The 21,073-nt window shown below is 40.6% G+C and overlaps 1 protein-coding gene across 1 annotated transcript in view; it reads right to left on the reverse strand.

Annotated features, from left to right (window-relative positions):
* Window positions 1–5,470, reverse strand: part of CEP70 (centrosomal protein 70kDa) — a 62,093-nt gene extending 56,623 nt beyond the window's left edge. The window contains exons 1-2 of the mRNA XM_012663706.1: window positions 5,303–5,470; window positions 3,903–4,004 (exon numbers count right to left, since the gene is read on the reverse strand). Coding sequence (XP_012519160.1) covers window positions 3,903–3,911 — 9 coding nt within the window. The 5' untranslated portion in view covers window positions 3,912–4,004; window positions 5,303–5,470. The remainder of the gene's footprint in view (window positions 1–3,902; window positions 4,005–5,302) is intronic.
* Between the last annotated feature and the right edge of the window lie 15,603 nt (window positions 5,471–21,073).

Below are 21,073 nucleotides of genomic sequence, written 5' to 3' on the forward strand. Positions count from 1 at the left end.
AAAAAAAAAAAAAAAAAAAAAAAAAGAACATCAGTAAGCCATAAGGGCTAAATTGATAGCTGCTGTGCTCTTGATTTAGTTCTAATTTCCCCTGCCTGACTGGCACCACTACCACACGAGGCTGGTTGGCAAGAGTTTGGGGGAGTGGAATACACAAGTCTGTTATTAGCTTTTGGACAACAGTACACTGTGTTTCTGTTTGAAGTGTAATTTGTGAATAGTTTCACAGCCAGACGGTATTTTTTAATTCTGTCTGCTTAATAGCCAAACATGTCAAAGAAGACCAAGGGAATCACTGAAGAAAGAAAACAGATTTTTTTAATGAGGATTGGGAACTGCAATATTATCTTGTTTCTGCTAAAGATACGATGATTTGCTTGCTTTGTGATACTGCAATATCAACATTAAAAAAATTCAATGCTCATCAGCATTATAACACTCATAAGGACCACAAATATTTTAAATTAGAAGGAGAGGCAGGAAAGGATGTATTGCAGAAATTAAAAGATGAAAAGAAAAAGCAAAGACAATTCTTTCAAGCAGCAATAAGACCTGGAAATAATGCTACTGAAGCGACTTATAAAGTAGCTTATATGCTCAGGAAAAAAGGGAAGCCATTAAGTGATGTAGAAATTGTGAAAGAAGTTCACAATTATTGAAGTCGTAGGATGCTTAGAGCCCAATAAGGTTTCCAAGTACAAACAACTGCCTCTTTCAAGGAGAAATGTAACTGATCGGCAGCATGAATTAGCCTTTGACTTAACACAACTTCATGCAATACTTCAAAAGGAAAATATATATTACTCAACCACTTTGGATGAATCAACTGACACTACTGATTTGGCACAGGTTTTGTATTTCATTTTGGTCACAACAGATTTTCTTTCCTACAAAGAGTTACTCGCTCTGGGCACTCTTGAGAACAGAACACAGGGAATAGATATCTTCAACAACTTTCAAGATAAATGTCATGAAGTTGGACTGAATTTGGTAAATTTAGTGAGCATATGTATAGACGGTGCACCTTCTATGCCAGGAAAACATGAAGGGTTTATTCCACAGATAAAAAGAAAAGTATTAACAGACCCAGATACTCTCATTTCTTTTCATTGTATCTTGCATTAGCAAAATCTCTGTGCTAAAGCTACTATGTTAAGTGACACTTAGCAACAAGTTTTAACTATTGTTAACTACATACCTGCAAATGTAACATGGAAGTTGAGGCAGGAGGATAGCTTCCGCCCAGGAATTTGAGGTTGCAGTGAGCTATGATGACACCACTGCATTCTAGACCAGGCAACAAAGGGAGACACTGCCTCAAAAGAAAACCCAAAATGCTCCAAATACGAAATTTTTTGAGCATTCCCCACCCCTGCCACAAGTATAAAATCAGTTTTGTAACATGCTAAAGCTGAATGATGAGGTATTCAGTGTGGATTTGCCATATCATTCTAAAGTGTGTTAGTTATCGCAGGGACAGGTATTAACCAAAAATTTAACTCTGAGAGAACAGATAAATTCTATGAAGAACAGATGTGAATTATTGAAAGAAGATTTCTATAGGAATGCAGCATTTCTCTGTGATATGTCAAATCAAAATGACCCAAGTATTTCTTTGCAAGGTAAAACTAAAGCTATATATGATATGTGGTAAAAAAAAATCCAAGTATTTCAAAAAAAGCTATCTTTTTTCAAAACACTTCTTCAAAAGGAAATTTGAGACGAATATTTTCCCTAGTTAGCAAAGGTCACTGATGAGCAAGATGATATATGCAAATCATTTGAAGAATACACAGCTGTTATAGACTGATTAACTGGAGAATACAATGAAAGATTCACTGAGTTTAAGAATCATGAGATCACACTCAAATTAGCATTTTCAGCCTCATCTTGTTGATATCGGCAAGGTACCTAAAGAAGCAGAGATGGAATTGATTGAGCTCTCAGTAGATGACATTTTAAAGTCATCGTTTGATGCTAAGAAAGATCCAATTAAAATACGGAAAAATGCAGAATACCCACACCTTCAGCAACATGCCTGAAAAATGCTTTCTTGCTTCTCAACCACTTATTGCTGCAAATCTACATTCTCCTACCTAACCCAAATCAAGATACCCTTAAGATTACAAATGACTATTACCCATCTAGAGGATCAACTGAAACTGCAGACATTCATGCTGCAATCAAATATTCAAATGCTAGTAAAAAGCAGACACAACAAAGTCATTAAAGGGTTAGCTAACTTTAAAATTAACAAATAGTTTTCATTTTTTGAAATAAGTACATAGTAGATTTTTACAAAATAGTGTATATTTTTAAATGTATTTAAGTGTATTGAAGTTTTTTGAATGCGGCCTTATTTGGTTACAGAAAATTAATGAGGTCTTCCAACATGAAAATGTTCCCCACCCCTGCCCAAGGCAGAGGAACATACTGAAATATACATGAGTATGTTATCAGCAAAATCCAAACTGCAGGAAATACACAGGTCGAATGACCCCAGTTCTTAATCAGATAAATTGTAAGGACAAGAAATGGAGAGAAAACCTATAGATTAAGAATTTAAAATTTTTTTAATACACAAGACTGTATCATAGGGTGTAAGACTATACATTTATGATAAAAATTCTTTAAAAATACAGGGAAGAGAATACTATAAAATCCAGAAGAATGTCAACTAAATGGGAGCCTAGGAGTTGTGACTGGGATAGGACAAGGAGGGACTCTGACATACCTGGGTGGTATTGTCTTATAATAATTCATTAAGCATACATTTGGTATGTGTGTTTTATTTTATTTGATGATAAATTCATTTTACAATGAAAAGGTTTTGTTAAATAGTAAAAAATCAAAAGTGAAGGAAATACCAAAAAAGGCTAGTACAAGTTGAGCATCCCTAATCTAAAAATCAAGGCTGGCTGTGTGGCTCACACCTGTAATCCTAGCACTCTGGGCGGCCGAGGCAGGAAGATCCTTTGAGGCCAGGAGTTCAAGACCAGCCTGAGCAACATAGTGAGATCTTATTTCTACAGAAAATAAAAACATTAGCTGGGCATGGTAGTGCGTGCCTGTAGTCCCAGCTACTCAGGAGGCTGAGGCAGCAGGATTGCTTGAGCCCAAGAGTTTGAGATTGCAGTGAGCTATGATGACACCACCACATTCCAGACCAGGCAACAGAGGGAGACACTGCCTCAAAAAAAAAAAAAAATCCAAAATATGAAACTTTTTGAACATTGACATAATGCCACAAGTACAAAATTCCACACCTGATCTCATGTGACAGGTCATAGTCAAAACTTTGTTTTATGCACAGAATTATTAAAAACATTATATAAAATTATCTTTAGGCTATGTGTATATGAAACAGATAAATTTTGTGTTTAGACTTGGGTCCCATCCCCAAGATAACTATTATAACGATGTATATGCATATATTCCAAAATCAAAAAAATCCAAAATCTGAAACACTCTGGTTCCAAGCATTTTGGATAAGGGATACTCAACCTGTACAGCTCTGCAGTTAGACTGCCTGGGTTTGAATCATGGATTCTGTCACATGGCCAGGATAGTACTAATCTCTCTGTGCTTCAATTTCCTCATCACAAAATGAGGATAATAAAAGATCTTAGCTCACAGAGTTATGGTGATGATTAGCAGAGTTAATATAGAGAGAATATACGGCACACAGAAGGACAGAAGCAGTGATTAGAGCTATCTGTGTTATTTTAAGTAGTTACTTAACCTTTCTGAGCTTTAGTTTCCTTACTGAGTTTAAAATACCTATAGGATTATCAGGAGGTCAAAAGGGAATATATATAATGTACCTAGTATAGTATGCAATAAATATTAGGTTCTTTCCACGGCCTCCCAACATCTATAGTCATCTGTCACATTAGACATACCTCAGTCATAGCATATACTCTTGCACTTTACACCTGGTCATTCAAGTTGATCTCAATGAAATGATCACTCAATGAGTCTCCTGTCCCACACTGGATCTTCATCTAGGTTTCAAAAAGATAAACAGACCAAAATCTTGAAATGTTCAACCTCTGAGTAAAAATGATCTTGTGTTAGTCCTCGAGCAGGCACCTGTGGTACTGGTTATCTCTGAAAAAAAGCAGGAGCAACTGAAGTAGCTGCTATTGGCCTCTACTGCTCACCATCAAATACCTCCTCCCTTCTCTTCTTTCCCCTTATCTTTCCTCTCCCCTGTTTAGTTGAAACTTTTAGCTGGGTATCCAAATCTAACAACATCTCTCATCAATTCTGGCTTCAAAGATAGGATATTCTCATTTGCTAGGGTACTAAAACGAAGCAGTCTCAAACTACCACTGATCACAAAAGCAAAAGCAGGAAGAAACTACTCATTTGCACCTGTGATCAAGCCCGCCTTTTCAGAGGTCCTGTGAAAAGTGCCAACAGTTTCAGCAGCATTTTCCCGGCTACAGGCTGTGACAGGACACAGCAACTTTGAAAATCACAGGAAAGACCAAATGCTTCCTAGGGCTAGCACAGAAGCTATATCGCTTTAATTAGCGTCACACGCATGCACTTAAAGTAACACTGTGGGAGTGGGGTTGGTGGGTAGGAGTTGGTTTGTACATGGCATAGAAAGCCAAGCCGAGAAAAGCAAAACCACAATTGTATCTTCTGGCACTTTCCAGATTTCCCAAGAGTCTTTCAATCAAATTGCCCTTTATAGGTCTGAAGCCCCCGTAATATGCACCATACATTAAAATTCAATTATTTTTAACTACTATTGGGGGGCAAGCTGGAAATAAACTATGGCCAGTAACTACTCTTTCTCAAGTGAGTCACATCAAAAACTAAGCTTTCTCGAAAAGTATATATTTCAAATTACTGTAATATATGAACACGTAATGCTTTCCAAGTCTCTATTCTTTATTAAAGCAAAAGCTCTATTCTAAAAATATGCCAACTTGTTATCTAATGTTCCTAAGAAAGAACTGAATCTACCACAAATAAGAAAAGCTTTATACTTACAGCCTCATTTAGCCCTCACAAGAACCACCAGCTTTATTAAACAAAGAAACTGAGGCCCTGAGCCGTTAAATGAGAAGCAAAAGAGCACAAAGGCTGGGAGCCAACCAGGTCTGTCCGACCCCCAAACCTTACACAGGGATTTTTAATTAGCGCGAACCTGTCCTAGGCGGCTGCTTCTGCGGACCCTGACAAAAAGCACTCTGAGTCTTTCCAGGGCCCAGGCGAGGCCAAGTCCTGGAGCTACTCCAGGAAGGGGCTCTAGCCAATGACCCTGTGAGCCCGGAGCGCCACTCACCTTCCTCAGACGCCGCCTCCCACCAGCAGCCCGCCCAGCCCGGCCCGGCTCAGCTCGAGCCCCGCCTCCGCGACCGTTACAGCAGCTGAGGGAGGTTGGCTAATCGAGCCCGAGCGCGTCGAGGGCCAGCCCCTGCTCTGCCTCCGAACGTCCCAAGCGATTCTCTCCGGTTGCACGGGGAGGCTGAGAGCGCCCCGCGCCCTCTGGTTGGCTCCGCTTCTGGGGGCGGGGCTTAGCACCAAGGCAGGCGTCAGCACGCTAGCTAGTCGTAGGGGCGCTCTGCCCTTGTAGGTGCTCTGTCGCTTTACAGGCAGTCTCATTTACCTGGAAAACATCAGAAATACATATTTGTGGCCGTACGTGAAAATGACCATCGACTGCCCTCTTTACAACCCTCTCCTCCACCATGACTGAGGGCTCTTGCTGGAGACCAGTCAGCATGTTCTTGTATGTTCCAGACCTGGCTGAGCGCTACAGCGGCTGGCATTTAGAAGACCCAAAAAGTGTGTGTTGATGACATTTCACCCTCCCATTCAGCATTTTCCACACCTACAAAGTGTCAGGCCCTACATCGGACTTCAGAAATGCAAAGATGGCTAAAGATGCTCAAAGTCTAGTTAGGGAGATAGGTATACGCTCTGAACTTGATTCAGTGTGATAGGTGTGATCAGAGCAGGATGTGCAGGGCGCAGAAGGAAAAGGAGGATTACCTCAGGCTGTCATTGAAGTCTTCTAGGCCCGTGGGGCGCAACCCTGCACATTAGAGTCACCTGCGGAGCTCTGAAAGCTCTTGATGGGTACAAGTTTGTAAGGCTCCCCAGGTGATTCCAATGTGCAGCCAAGATGGAAGGCTACAAACCTCTCTAGTTATCTCTCTAGATAACTTAAGAATGATTCTGAACTGTAAGTAAGTTCAGCAATACAGGGAAGAAAGGTATTTAGAGAATATTCCTTGTGCAAATTAAATAAGGTAACGACTCCAAAGCACTTTAGTATAATGCCTCGTTAACAAATGCTCAGTAAACTATTTTAAAAATTATTTTTGCTGTAATTAAACCTGTGCCCTTTGGGTAGAGTTCATATCTGCCCCTCCCCCGATACCACAGGCCTAACACCCAAAGCATTAACGAATATAATGGAACTTACCAAAGGCTTCCTGAGGAATCTGAGGAGCGTGTGGCATCATCAGAGAGGCAGAGAGAGAAAGGCTTTAGGAGATGTGCTAAGGTGCTGGGACTTTAACTAGGAGGAGCTGGGAAACCATTAGCAGATTTTCAAAAGGAGTATAAAATGTAAATATTTTTGCTTTGGCATCTTCAAGCTTAATTTGCTTGCACCCTGATACACAGGTTTAAAAAAAAAATGGTTCCACGGTATACAAATACGATCACTGCTCTTTTTTTTCTACAAAAGGAAATCAACTCAGTCTTCTATTTCTCAGCTTAATTCATTTGAAATCTAAAACTAGGATACCTTCCCACCATTTTCAAAAAACTTACAGGGGGTTAAGTGATCCAAAATTCCTAAAGGAAAATCCACCTTCCACACATCTGACAGGAAGGCCTGGAGTCTGAGCTGTCTACTATCCCCATTGCATCTCACAGCCACATGGTGTCGCTGTTGACAACCTGTCTTTTCCAATTGGTCAAATGATGCAGGTCTGTGGTGGAAGCAGGTCCCACAATGGCCAACAGGGATCTCCCAAAGAGGGCATGAGCCAAGGTGTCTCCCAGGAAAAGATCCAATGGCATAGCTCTTGGCCCTCAATATATTCAAATCCATACTCAGCCTTCTTCCAGGCAGCTGGGGTGACTGAGTTTTTCTGTGTCTGCGCCATGCAAACATATCCCCACTCCACCCCTATCCCCTTCCCTTCCCATACCTAGGTATTCACACTAACAACGTTTGGCAAATTTTCATTTTCAACTCTCAAAACACAAACAGTCTCAGTGCTTGCCTTTTTCTGGACAATAGGGTGACTTTCCCACTCTTCCGAGTGTGGCTAGAGGCCAGGTATCTTTGGGTCAATTAGGATTATTGTGGTTGCAAGTAACATAAAACCTGAGTCAAACTGTCTTCTTAAACAATAAGGAAGTTGATTATCTCACATAACAGAAAGCCCACAGGCAGGGTAGACTTTGAAATTGGGTAATTCAGTGGTTCAACAATTTACCAAGAACCTGGTTGCTATTACTTTCTGCTTTGCTGTAGTAAACACAGCAGGCTTCAAATTCATTCTAAAGTGATTTTACAGATGCCTACTAGGAGAAAAAGAGACCACATACTTTCTTTTCCACCTAAAACTTTCTGAGTTTTGTTTGCTTGTTTTTGTTCTGTTTTTGTAGAGAGAAAGTCTCCCTATGTTGCCCAGGCTGGTTTCGAACCCTGGCCTCAAGCAATCCTCCTGCTTCCACCTCCCAAAGTGCTGGGATTATAGGCATAAGCCACCACACCTGGCCCCTTCTGGTTTTTTGAGCCAATTAGGTCCCACAGGCACACACTCTGTCTCCAGATCAGTAACCGCCTAGGAAAGGTGCAGACAACTTAAACCTGGGTTCCAGAAGGGAAAAGGAGTTACCACAGTTGGAACTGGCAGTAAGGTTCGTGCTCCTTGAGTCACATGAGTTGCAAGATGGACGCATGGCTACTTGAATAAAACTGGAGTCCTGTAAGAGGGAAGAGGAAAATGGATGCTAGATGGATGATCACCAGTACCCTTCACAAACTTCAAAGTACAAGAAGGCTGATTATTTTCTACTTCTTAATAATAAAATCTTCCACCCATGAGCTCCTAGATTTTCTGTGTGGTGAGTGGAGAGGAGGCGGCTCTATCATACTGCCCTCCAAAGGAATTTCCTGCTTAGAGACCACCAAAGCCTTTCCAGCACCTCTTTGCTAGAGAAGGAAAGACTCGGCACACAAATTTAGTCTTTAGCTCAGAATCCTGCTACATTGGTCTCAAGAGTTTTCTATGGGCTTCATCTATTACCAGAATTCTAATGGTTCTAAACATTCATCTTTTATTCATTAATTTATAAAAATATATTATGCACCTGTTATATACCAGGGATTGAACTAGATGCTGAGTTTACAGTGATAAATAAACCAAAGTTCCCGCCCTTGTGGAGCTATAATCTAGTCAGGAAAATAATATGAAACAAACACAAATAAGTATATAATTATGCTAAGTGCTATGAAAGAAGAGAAGGGGGAGAGGGGAGGAAGCCTCTCTGAGGAAGTGACATTAAGCTGAGAACCAAAGCATGTCTTCATTTCAGCTTTCTGCTTTCCTCTCTGCTTTGACCTTCCACTATAAATTACAGCCTTCATTAGCAATTAAAACAGATCTTTTTTCAACTGCTAAACTGATTCTCAAATTTTCTCCTCAGTATCAGATTTCTCCCTAAAACAAAGAGTATACCAAACATAAATGGTATTTCATGATGAATTCTTGAAGGTTCTTCAACTCGCTAGTCTTTTGGATTTAGAATCCTTTATTACACTAATATTTGTTTTTGCCTCCTCCACAAGAATTTGAATTCCCGGGGGCATGAACCACATCTTACTCAACTTTATCTAGCACCTAGCATAGTCCCTTAACAAACAGTAGGTGCTCAACCCAGTGCTCAATTGTACTGTTAAATATGAGTCAGATTTATACAGGGAACATTCACCTTCAGTAGCCATTTTCCAATGTGAAGGACAATACACAAACAGCTTAGGCAAATATATTAAGTACAAATGCTCAAGAATCTATACAGAGTAACAATAATTATATTAATTGAGCACTTAAAATGTGTCAGGCTCTGTGCTAAGCACTTTCATTTTCTAACTTGTTAAATTCTCACAACAACCTTAATGTAAGTACTATTATCTCTATTTCACAAATGAGCAAATTAGACAATAGAAGCCCCCCCAAAAAACAATTAAAAAATGACTTGCCAAGGTCACATACTAGTACGCGGCAGATCCAGGATCTGAACCCAGGCATTCAGGCTCAAAAACCCATGTCATTAACCACTTGGCAATACCACTTCTTGTGATGGGCATCTGCTCTACCATCAGACTGGTGCATGAATTTATTACAATTTGCAATTATTTCATCCATCTATTAGTTATCAATTGATGTATAACAAATTATCCAAAAACATAATAGCTTAAAATAAATATTTATTATCTCAAAATATCTGTGGGTCAGGAATACACAGGGGATTAGCAGGATGTCTGGACAAGATCTTTCACAGGCTTGCAGTCAACTTGTTGGCCCAGGCTAGAGTCATGTCAAGGTGTAACTGGGGTTAAAGGATTCACATCTAAACTCACTCCGGCCTCTCCCCAGGCTCTCTTAGTGTCCTTACAACATGGCAGCTTCCCACAGAGTGCACAGCCCAAGAGAGTATGCAAACAGCTAAGAAAGAAACTGCAGTCTTTTTCATAACCTAATCTCAGAATTTATATATCATTACTTCTATTATATGCTATTGGTCACACAAACCAACCCTGGTAAAATGTGGGAGAGGACTATACAAGGATGTGAATACCAGGAAATGGGGGTCATTGGGCCTATTTTGGAGAATGGCTATCAGTCTGCTCATTTTTTGTGACTGCCTCCTCCACTAGAATGTAAACTTCATGAGTGGGGAGAAATGATCAGTGCTGTTCACTGTTGTATTTCCTGCCATAGCGCCTGCCATATAATAGATGGTCAATAAATATTGAGTAAATATTAATATAATGATGAAAATGGTATGAATTCCATAGGATGAGCTCCCTATAATCCTCTCTTACTTTCAGACAAATTCCCAGTTGCCATTCATGGTACCATTTAAATAATTTTTTTTCAGAGACAAGGTCTTGCCATGTTGCCCAGGCTAGACTCAAACTCCTGGGCTCAACTGATCCTTTGGCCTCAGCCTCCTGAGTAGCTGAGGCTACAGGTGCAGACCACCATGCCTGGCCAATTAATTTTTAAAAACAAGAACATTTACTCATGTGTATAAAGTTATAGAATGTGGACTTCCCACACACACCAAACTCATGGGAATGCTGACCTTTAGGGAAGAGAAGAGAGTAATAGTATTGAGGTTTTCTTCCAGAGACAGGGTCTTACTCTGTCACCCAGGCTGCAGTGTAATGGCTCAATCATAACTCACTGCAGTCCTGAACTCCTGGGTTCAACCAATCCTCCTGCCTTAGCATCCCAAGTGGTGGGACTACAGGCATGCGCTGCCACACCCAGCTAGTTTTATTTTTTGTAGAGACAATGTCTTGCTGTGTTGCCCAGGCTGGTCTTGAACTCCTGGCCTCAAGCAGTCCTCCCACCTTGGCCTCCCAAAGTGCTGGGATTATAGGCATGAGCTACCATGCCAGGCATTCTGTGAAAATTTTTTACTGAACCAATATTTAATAATGGTCAATTCTGGGAGGCAGGAATGTGTATATTATTCTATTTTTCTACGGTGTTAAAATTTCTCAAAATAAACAAGACAGAAAAAAAAATTTTAAAGTCTTGACCAATTGTGACATGTACCTGTAACTGCCTTCCTTTGGCTCTTTGCTCTAATTAGGGTTGTATCTATAAATCCCACTTTCCACATAATTCAGACCAAAACCTATTTTCTCCTGAAATTGTCCACGCTTTTCAGGTTTGAAGTTGTATATAATCTCCTCGGTTTGCTGCTTCTTCATTTTCTGTGTTTGTGTAGCTAGAGCCACAGCCTCCTTTTATTGAGAGGCCTAAGCAGCAGCAGCAGCCTGGCCAACAGCAGGAGACTGTGGTTACTGGCACCGGTTCTGGCACACAACCATCTGAGGTTAGCCCAGCAGCCAGAATCCTGGGCCTGGGCTTGTTTCTAAAGTGTTGTTGTTTTTTTTTTTTTTTTTTTTTGAGACAGAGTCTCACTGTGTTGCCCGGGCTAGAGTGAGTGCCGTGGCGTCAGCCTAGGTCACAGCAACCTCAAACTCCTGGGCTCAAGCGATCCTTCTGCCTCAGCCTCCCGAGTAACTGGGACTACAGGCATGCGCCACCATGCCCGGCTAATTTTTTCTATATATTTTTAGTTGTCCGATTAATTTCTTTCTATTTTTAGTAGAGACGGGGTCTCGCTCTTGCTCAGGCTGGTTTCGAACTCCTGAGCTCAAACGATCTGCCCGCCTCGGCCTCCCAGAGTGCTAGGATTACAGGCATGAGCCACCGCGCCCAGCCTCTAAAGTGTTTTTTATTATTTGTTCTATAACTATTATTCCACCCTGGTCTGTGTCTAAAGTATTGATGTCTCTTCCTTGAACACATAACCAATGGTCATCCTGAACAAACACTGGAAAGGGACATGGAAAATTTTAAATCTGTAGGTATCAAATGTATGTAACTTTTTCCTTTTATATTGGTTTCCATTCATGCTGTTGAAAAGTGAGTTCAGAAAATCAGTCAATCAATTAACAATTGAAACAATTTCAGCCCACTGAAAACATGGACTATTGTGAATGAAAGGGTTTTTAGCTGCTCTCTTAAAATATATCATTGGTGTCTACGGGTGAGTTGGTGAGAGGCAATTTATGAGGTTAGAACAGCATCTAGGAACTTTCTGGGAAACAACGAAACAACCTGAGGGTAAGAACGAAGTCAAAAGCAGGATTAGCCTGAGCATGTACATTTTGTACTGAAGTTCAGTATCTTTACAGCATTTTGTTCAGACTTTATTTCTTTCCATAATGGTCCTGTCAGGTAACAAGTAACTAGTCCTATCTCAGGTGTCCTGGGCCTGTGGAATGGGTAGGTATAAAAAGCAGCCCAAACTCGTATTGTTCCTCAATTCCATATATCCCAGAAACTATACCCAGGGAGGAAATAGTGGCACGGAACAAGCCAGCTGAGGAATCGTGGACTGCCTTGCATGTTCTGGGTACAGACTTAGGTGTGCCTCCTGGATGGGCCAAACCCCATTGTACTCTGGGACCTCTTTTTTTTTTTTTTTATCGCCAAGTGTCAGACTAATAATCATTCAGATGTCCACGGGTCAGAACACTGAGTGTAGACATAGCCTCTCTTCTCTCCACCACTTAATGACGCAAATGCGGCAAAGCAGCCACATCTGCAACGCTGTACTCTGGGACTTCTAAGCAGAGGGGTTCTCAGGCCTCTAAGAGTAGGCCCAGATTCTTCTTCAAGCACAGTTAATATTTTTCCAATAACAGGCTCTGTTAATGAACTTTTGAAATCCCACAGGCCAGGCTCCACATCTTGGCCCTACAACTTCTGAAGGGCTTTGGGTCTCTTTATAAAACAGAGTAAATATAACTGAGTGGTTGTGAGAACTAGTGGAAATGGCATATAAGATACATAGCAAGCACTCAGTAAATCGTATCTTATTGGTCTTGTAAAAGATGTCAAGTTTTATAAGAAAATATGATCCTTCTTTAAACAATATCTTCAGCTGCTCCCCAGATTTCCTGGTCCTAGTCCAACATCTGAGGATTGTTTCTCAGAATAACTAAGGACTAGGAAAAAGCAATCAGGTAGCCTTGTCCTTTCCCTGGGAATTTCCACTCTGGGGCCTTTTACCTGTCCCCCTTGATTCATTCTTTCAACAGTCATTTATTGCAAACTCTCTGTTCAAGACACTGCTGCAAAAGAAAATACAGAGATGAAAGTCTTTGTTTTTAGGGAGTTTTCAATACAGGGTAGCAAACGAGAAGTCAGCGCTTACTAAATAGAATCCCTGTAACATAATTTGCTTAAGAAATCGGTCTTTATTACTTTGAAGACTAGTTAACCTAATGAATAGATTGTTCCCTATTGTCTCTTAACTCCACCTTTTCCCATATACTTGCTAGAGCACCTAGAAACCTCACCTACTCTACCAACCACAAAGGTTAAACAATCCTATACCAAGCTGCAGAAAGAAATTACACAATGGGCCTCAGATGTCCCTGCATCCCAGTCTGAGTCTGTTTAGGCTGCAATAACAAAATACCTTAGACTGGGTGATTTATAAACAACAGAAATGTATTGCTCACAGTTTTGGAGGCTGGGAAGTCCAAGATCAAGGAGCCAGCAGATTCAGAGTCTGCTGAGAGCTTATTTTCTGCTCCAGAGATGGTGCCTTCTTGGTGTATCCTCACATGGCAGAAGGGTCAAACATGGCAAGCCTGTTTTATACGGGCACTATCCCATTCATGAGGACAGAGCCCTCATGACCCAATCGCCCCCTAAAGCCCCACCCCTAATACTGTTGTACTGGGGGTTAGGTTTCAACATATGAATTTGGGGGGCACACCAGGACTCAAACCATAGCAGCCCCCAAATCTGCCGGCTTTCAGAAGCCCTTCGACATCCCTTCACATGTGTCTATTCCATTGCCACAGGGACCACTAACTGCTCTCCTCAGATGACCCACTCAACACCTTTTCTCACTCTCTGCAGGTGAAAATCAAGGCCTCCTAAAACACTACCCAGGCCTGCTCTTCATTCATTCATTCAACAAATTATTTATCAGAGCTCCTGTGGGTCTGCACTGTGCAGATGTGGGAAATAGAAGATTCAGAGCCAAGGCCCCTGCACTGGTGGATCTCAGTCTATAACTGCTACATATTAAGCAAAAATTGCAGAAATAATCACACGCCCTGAAAGAAGCTACGAAGAATTCCAGGTGCTGCAAGTCTTAACAGCTAGGATAGTTTTCCTTAAAAAATTATATTTGAAGAACAATCACAACAATAAAATGGAAGTTAGGGAAGCTGTGAGGAGGAGTGTCTAGGCAGAAGGAAGAGCATTTGCAGAAGCTCTGGGTGAGGAGCTTGCAGCTTTAAGGAACTAAATGAAGCCAAGCAAGCAGAGGCTGCTAGATCATACATGGGCTTCACGCCCACCTAAAGGAGTTTGGTCTTTAAACTAAAGGAGTAATGAGACTCCAAAAAAGAAATTTTTAAGGAGTGAATGCCAGGTTCAGGTTTACCTTCCCCATGGTTTCAGAGAGGGTACACGGGCTGTGTTTGCCCACCATGTTATCCCCAGCGTCCAGCCCGGCACGCGGCTGGCTCTTACCAACATTTGTCGGCGGCACGACCGGATGCACTGCGGGACTTGAAGATGTTCTGGGGGGCTGAGGAGGGCCCGTGCGGAGACCGCGAAGCCATCGGCTGAGGCAGCGGGCGGGGGTTGGGTCTGTGGTGCGGAGAGCGGGTGGCAGCCTGCGCTGGGCGCCCCGGGGGACCCGAAGCTAGATAAACAGTCGGCGCGTTTGGTACTGGCGCGTGCTGAGCTTTCAGCTTCCGCGCCGCTTGCCACTGTTTCTTGGTGAAGGGAGCAAGGCCACGCGGTCTACGAAGCCGAGTCGGAACCAACCGGTTGCTTGGTGCGGCCGCCCCCCAGAGCCTCCCGCGGCACCCAGGTGAGACAGCAGCCCAGGTGGGGCCGTGGCGGGCTCGCGCTCCCCTCAGCGCCTGACTCCGGCCCCCAGCTCCGCACCCGGAAGCCCCTGCGCACAGCCCCGGGCGACCCCGCGCCCTCGGCCCCGCAGCGGCTCGGGCGGCAGCCATCTCCCGGTGGCGGGCAGCGTCTACGCAGTCGGTGGGATCCCGCCGGGTGATGCGCGGGGCCTTCTCGGGGTGAGTTCCGGACAGTTCCTGTCTGCCTGCCGGTTATCCGAGGCCTAGGGGTGGTATTCCGCTCCCCGCCAACTGCGGGCAGAGGCGGAGGTGCCGTGGGGCGGGGGCCAGGGCGTCCCTGCCCGGCCAGGCCCTGCGACTGGCCACACCGGCCTCTAGTCTGTTCGCAAGCTGTAATCTCTCTGTCGAAAACTTGGAACAGAAAGGTACAAGGGAGGAAGCAAATCAGCCTACCCCTGCTCTCCAAGACAAGCCGGGTTAACATTAAGATGTATTTCCTTCCAGTCCGTTTTTCCCTGTAAGTGTGAGCAGAATTTATTTTTGCAGAACCTGGATCATGAAGTGCTGTAATTTGGCCTCTTTCCCTTAGTAACACATCACGTGCATTTTATCCGTGGCTTTAGATGTTTGTCTACGTCCTTTTTATTGGCTGCACTAGACTATGCATTGCTGTGTGCCAGGCTGACTACCGCATCCATCCCAAGCACCTGGCTTGGGCTTTGACTGGATTGTGATTTACTTAATGGAGTCGCTCCCTGATGGTAAGCATACAGGTGGTTTGCAGTTTTTTAATTATTAAAAAGGTAATTAGTTGAGCACAGTTCCATCTGGTTTTTTGAATATGATTATTTGTTTAGAATGAATCTTTCATAAGGCTTATGGTATAGATTGTAAAATGGCCCTCTGAAAAGTTATTTTTGTTCCTCCTGTAAGTAGCATTTGGGAATACCTGGCTGAAGAAGCTTCCGACTGACTCTGCTGGAGGCCCCCGTGTTTCACAAGAGGTCTGGCATACAGTGTCTACACTTGCTGAACAAGTGCCCTGCTTTATTGGCTGGCCTTTCCTGGAGCTTTTGCTGAAAAGGGAACTTTGAGCGTCTTAGTTAATACTATTACCTTAGTAATTTTTTAACTGACTCGGGTTGGACAAATCACTGCAGTCCCCGTCATGCTCTGAAATACAGGTGCAGGGTTGCTAGGGAAGGCATTTTAAAAGATTATGTTGATAGATAAGTCATGAGATACTCAAAAAGCCTTCTTTGAAGACATGTAAGTTTCAGCACTTGACACCATCTCCATCAGTGAAAATAATAAATGGAAATTGTTTTTCATTTACACTTAAAAATCTCTGTGCAAAAATCGGAGGAGTTTTTGGTTTTTTTTTTTTTTTTTTTGTATTTACCATTTTCCAGTTTGGTCACATAATCTTGAAAATTAAATGTATGCATCAGTTTAAAAACAACAAAGGATTAATTCCTTTCTCCCAAGTTTTAAACTGAAGCCTTCCTTCCTGCCCATTTGGTGGGGCTAAGACCTTACCTGTGTGGGCCCATTCTGTCCTGTGTTGCTTCCCATTACAAGGACACTCCTCCCATTGTTGTGTTATAATCATCTTTTGGTCTTTCCAGACTCCCCAGTCTGAGCTTAGTGTCCAGCTTAATGCCTGGCACCAATAACTATTGGTGTACTGGATGAATTTAGAAAATGACATGTGTTTATTAAATTGAATACATAACTTAGAGATCTATGTGACAGATATTTCTCATTCAAATGAGTCAAGTAGAAGTTGGAGACAGAGACATTTGTGATCATCTCTTGGTTACAGATGTAACTGAATTCCAAGAAACCCTACAGGCAGAGCACCTAGTTCTTTTTTTTTTTAAACACCTTTATTGAGATATAACTCACCATATCGTTCATGCATTTACAGTGTACAATTCATTTTTTTATATACTACCTTATTTTTTAAGTTGTAAAATATATACAACATAAATTTGCCATTTTAGCCATTTTTAAGTGTACAGTTTAGTGACATTAAGTAATTCACAGTATTGTGCAACCATCATCACTATTGATTTATAAAACTTTTTCAACACCTTAAACCAGAAATGCTATCACCATTAAGCAATAACTTTCTGCTATGGTTTGGATACTTGTCTCCACCAAATCTCATGTTGAAATTTGATTCCCAGTGTGGCAGTGTTGGGAGGTGGGGCCTAATGGGAGGTGTTTGGTTCACGGGAGTGGCTCCCTTGTGAATACCTTAATGCTCTCCTTTGGAGGTAAATGGTGAGTGGGTTCTCACTCCTTCAGTTCCCAGGAGAGCTTGTTGCTGAAAAGAGTCTGGTACCTCCCCCTTCTCTCACCATGTGATCTGTACATAGCTGGCTTCCCTTCACTTTCTGCCATGAGTGGGAGAAGCCCAAGGCCCTCAACAGATGCAGATGCCCCATCTTGAACTTTTCTAGACATCAGGTAGTGAGCCAAATAAATTTTTCTTTATAAATTACCCAGCTTCAGATATTCCTTTATAGCAACACAAAACCAGCTAACACTCTTCTTGTCCCCTTGCTCCAGTCTTTGTTAACCTCTAATCTACTTTCTGTCTCTATGAATTTGCCTATTCTAGATATTTTATAGAAATAGAATCATACAATATCTGTCCTTTTTTGTCTGGCTTATTTCACTTAGCATAACGTTTTCAGAGTTTATCCATGTTATAGCATATATCAGAATCTCATTCCTCTTTTTGGCTGAATAATATTCCACATTTTATTTATCCATTCTTATGTTGATGGACACTTGGGTTGTTTTCCCCTTTGGGCTATTGAAATAATGCTACAATGAACTCTAGCCTACAAGTGTCTGCTTAAGTCACTGCTTTCAATACTTTTGAGTATACTATATATCTAGGAGTGGAATTGCCAGGTCATATGATAATTCTGGATTTAGGTTTTTGAGGAGCTGTCATATTGTCCATGGCAGCTATACCATTTTACATTCCCACCAGCAATATGTAAGGGTTCCAGTTTCTTCACATCCTTACCAACTCATTATTTTCCATTTTTTTGAGTATAGCCATCCAAGTAGGTGTGAAGTTGTATCTCATTGTGGTTTTGATTTGCATTTTTCTCATGACTAATGGTGTTTAGCATCTTTTCATGTGCTTATTGACCATTTGTGGACCATTTGTTTTTGGAGCAATGTCTATTCAAGTTCTTTGACTATTTTTTAATTGGGTTGTTTGTCTTTGATGTTGTTGAGTTGTAGGAGTTCTTTATATATTCTGGATATGAAACCTTTATCATATATATGATTTACAAATATTTTCTCATTCTGGAGGTTGTCTTTTCACTTTCTTGATAATGTCCTTTGATGCACAAAAGGTTTAAATTTTCATAAAATTCAAACTTCATAATGTTCTTTTGTTGCTGTTCTTTTGGTGTCATATCTAAGAATCCATTACCGAGTCCAGTGTCATCAAGATTTACTCCTATATTTTCTTCTAAGAGTTTTGTGGATTTTAGCTCTTACATTTAGATCATTGTTACATAATGAGATAACTTTTGTGTTAATACATGGTGTGCGGTAGAGGTCCAACTTCATTCTCTTGCATGTGGAAATCCAGTTTTCCCCATACTATCTGTTGAAGAGACTATTCTTTCCCCACAAAATAGAGTTGGCATTCTTGTCAAAAATCAGTTGGCCATAGATGTATGGGTTTATTTCTGAACTTAGTTCTATCCCATTGGTCTATTTTTGTCCTTGCACCAGTATCACACTGTTTTGATGACTGTAGCTTTATGGTAGGTTTTGAAATTAGGAAGGACACCTAGTTCTTATGTTGACTGAGCACTAATTAAAATGAGTGGGCTCTTTAAGGACAGAGGCATATTCTTCAAATTGTTGACAGCCCATAGTATAGTGTCTCTTGATATGGGTTCAAATAAATGCTTGTTGAATGGAAAATCTGAAGGCTGGACATTTATCATAAGAAAACTTTGTGGTGAAGGTACATTTTCCCTTGAGAAAATAAATAGAGCATAACTGCTGCAAATCATAAAAAACCACAGAGAATTTTGAAAATATGTGCAGATACTCCTCTACTTACAATGAGGTTTTATCCCAATAAACCTATGACAAGTTGAAAATAATGTAAGCCAAAAATGTATTTAATTCACATAACTTACTAAAACATCATAGTTTAGCTCACCTACCTTAAACATGCTCAGAACACTTATCCTACAGTTGGGATAAATCATCTAACACAAAGCCTGTATTATAATAAAGTGTTTAATATCTCATGTAATTTATTGAATACTGAAAGTGAAAAACAATGGTTGTGTGGGTACTTGAAGTATGGTTTCTACTGCACACACATCTCTTTTGCAACGTCTTAAAGTCAGAAAATTGTAAGTTGAACCAATTGTAAGTAAAACCACTGTAAGTTGGGGCCCATCTGTATTTGACTTTCAAGTGCCTTCAGGACACTTAGTGGACATTTAGCTGTTTGTTGGATGAATAGATGATGTTTGTTCAGGCTGCTATTACTTTATATAGACCATTCAGAGAAGTCACCAGTTATGGAGGAAGTAAATTTGCTTTTTTGTGAGGATATTCTCAAAATGAAAAATCAGTAAATGGCCCAAAGTATTGTAAAGTCTGTTTAAATAAATATTGATTTCTGTGCTTTAGTGTCTGTTTAGATTGTAGAATAAGTATTCTTATTCATACTCACTTTGTTTCTAACCTCTAGCCTAAATCTTAATTTTGTTTTGTTTCCCTAAAAAACTCACCAGTGGGCATATGTTTATGTATATTAGGTGAACTAACTAGTGATTTTTAATTTTCTTACCTGATATGAATAGCCGAAAAAAACAGATGCTAGTCTGTTAATCAGTTGCATTTATGGCTAGTAAGAGTGTTTTCTGCATGTGCTCCCCTACTTCTGAGACAGGAGAGCAATTCCAATTACATTTCTTTCTTTTTAATGAGATGGAGTCTTGCTATGTTGCCCAGACTGGTCTTGAACTCCAGGGCTCAAGTGATCCTCCCTCCTCAGCCTCCTCAGTAGCTGGGCCTAAGAGACATGCGCCCCTGCACCTGGCTTCAATTCCAATTAAATTTTCAAGTGCTGAATATGTAAAGTGACAGAGGTCACAAGACTAGTGAAACCTCTAGGATAAGAGAGAAGCACAAAAGCAGGAGTCTGAGTTAATTTTGGACAAAATCTTAAATATTAGATGGGATTTGTTGATGGGAATCTTTGTGGTGGGATCATGTGGAAATTTTTCTTTGCTCCGTGTCATTACTGGGGCCCTCCACAGCCTTGTTAGAAAGTTGGATAGATAGTAAGAACCTAGGAGTGGTAGTGGGGATGGCATTTAGAAGGGTGTCTTTCACCTTGATTTCTCCACAATGAGGAACAGAGGCTAGATGGACTAGGTGATCTCATTGTTTTGGGTTTTTATCAGTGCTGAAAATTATATGATTTTCTCATATTTTGGTTACGGCCGTTATAAGATAGTGCTCACTTTAATCCTTGCATAGAGAACACCTTTTCTAGTTAATTTCTGCCTTAGAAAATGATACAAAATTTGAAGCATTTTAGCCTTTTATAAGCTAAATATACTATTAATGTTTCCAGGAATAATTATGAAAAGATTTTATAATCATTGTTAATATAAATTTTTCTAGTCTTTTGTTTAAAATAACAGCACGGACAAGAAAAATTGAAATATTAATTCTGTATTAAAGCAGCATTAATAATTTTGTATTATTTAATCAGGTCTGTAGAAAAACAAGCAAAGAGATTAACAATTTTATATTGATTTTTGAATTTCTGTTTTAAGAAGCAGCATCAATTTTGATATATACATTTCTATAAGTAGAATTGGATTGCTTCAGATTTGCCAGATAATTGCTTCAGCACTTAGTCTTACCACTGTTTGTAATTCTCTCCTAAATATCATGTATACTATCAATTATTAGAGAATGAAAAATTGCTATTTTTGGGTAGTCTATAAATGTTGAATATATGAATGATTGCTGATAGTTTAGAGAAAAAAATTTCTTAACATGATCTTGATTTCTAACCTCCCAATTTGTTGTTTTGCCTTTTATACTTCTATATGAAAAAATATTATAATTAAGGTGAAACCATGCCATAACTTAGTATGATTTAGTAATATTTGAAGTTCATTATAATAGAAAATAGGGCAATTCTTTCAGGTTTAAATGCTGCATTACTGAACTTTCTGGAGTCTCTGAAAGTTGCAGAGCAAAATTTTAATGATATCCCTCAATCCACTCTAACTTACAAAGGATGCCTTATCAAAGTTTATATTATGCTATTTGGCTTATTATAATGCTATGTCTTCTTTT

The sequence above is a fragment of the Propithecus coquereli genome, unplaced genomic scaffold (genome assembly GCF_000956105.1).
Source record: "Propithecus coquereli isolate 6110/MARCELLA unplaced genomic scaffold, Pcoq_1.0 Scaffold12, whole genome shotgun sequence".
In the NCBI taxonomy this organism is placed as follows: Eukaryota; Metazoa; Chordata; class Mammalia; order Primates; family Indriidae; genus Propithecus; species Propithecus coquereli.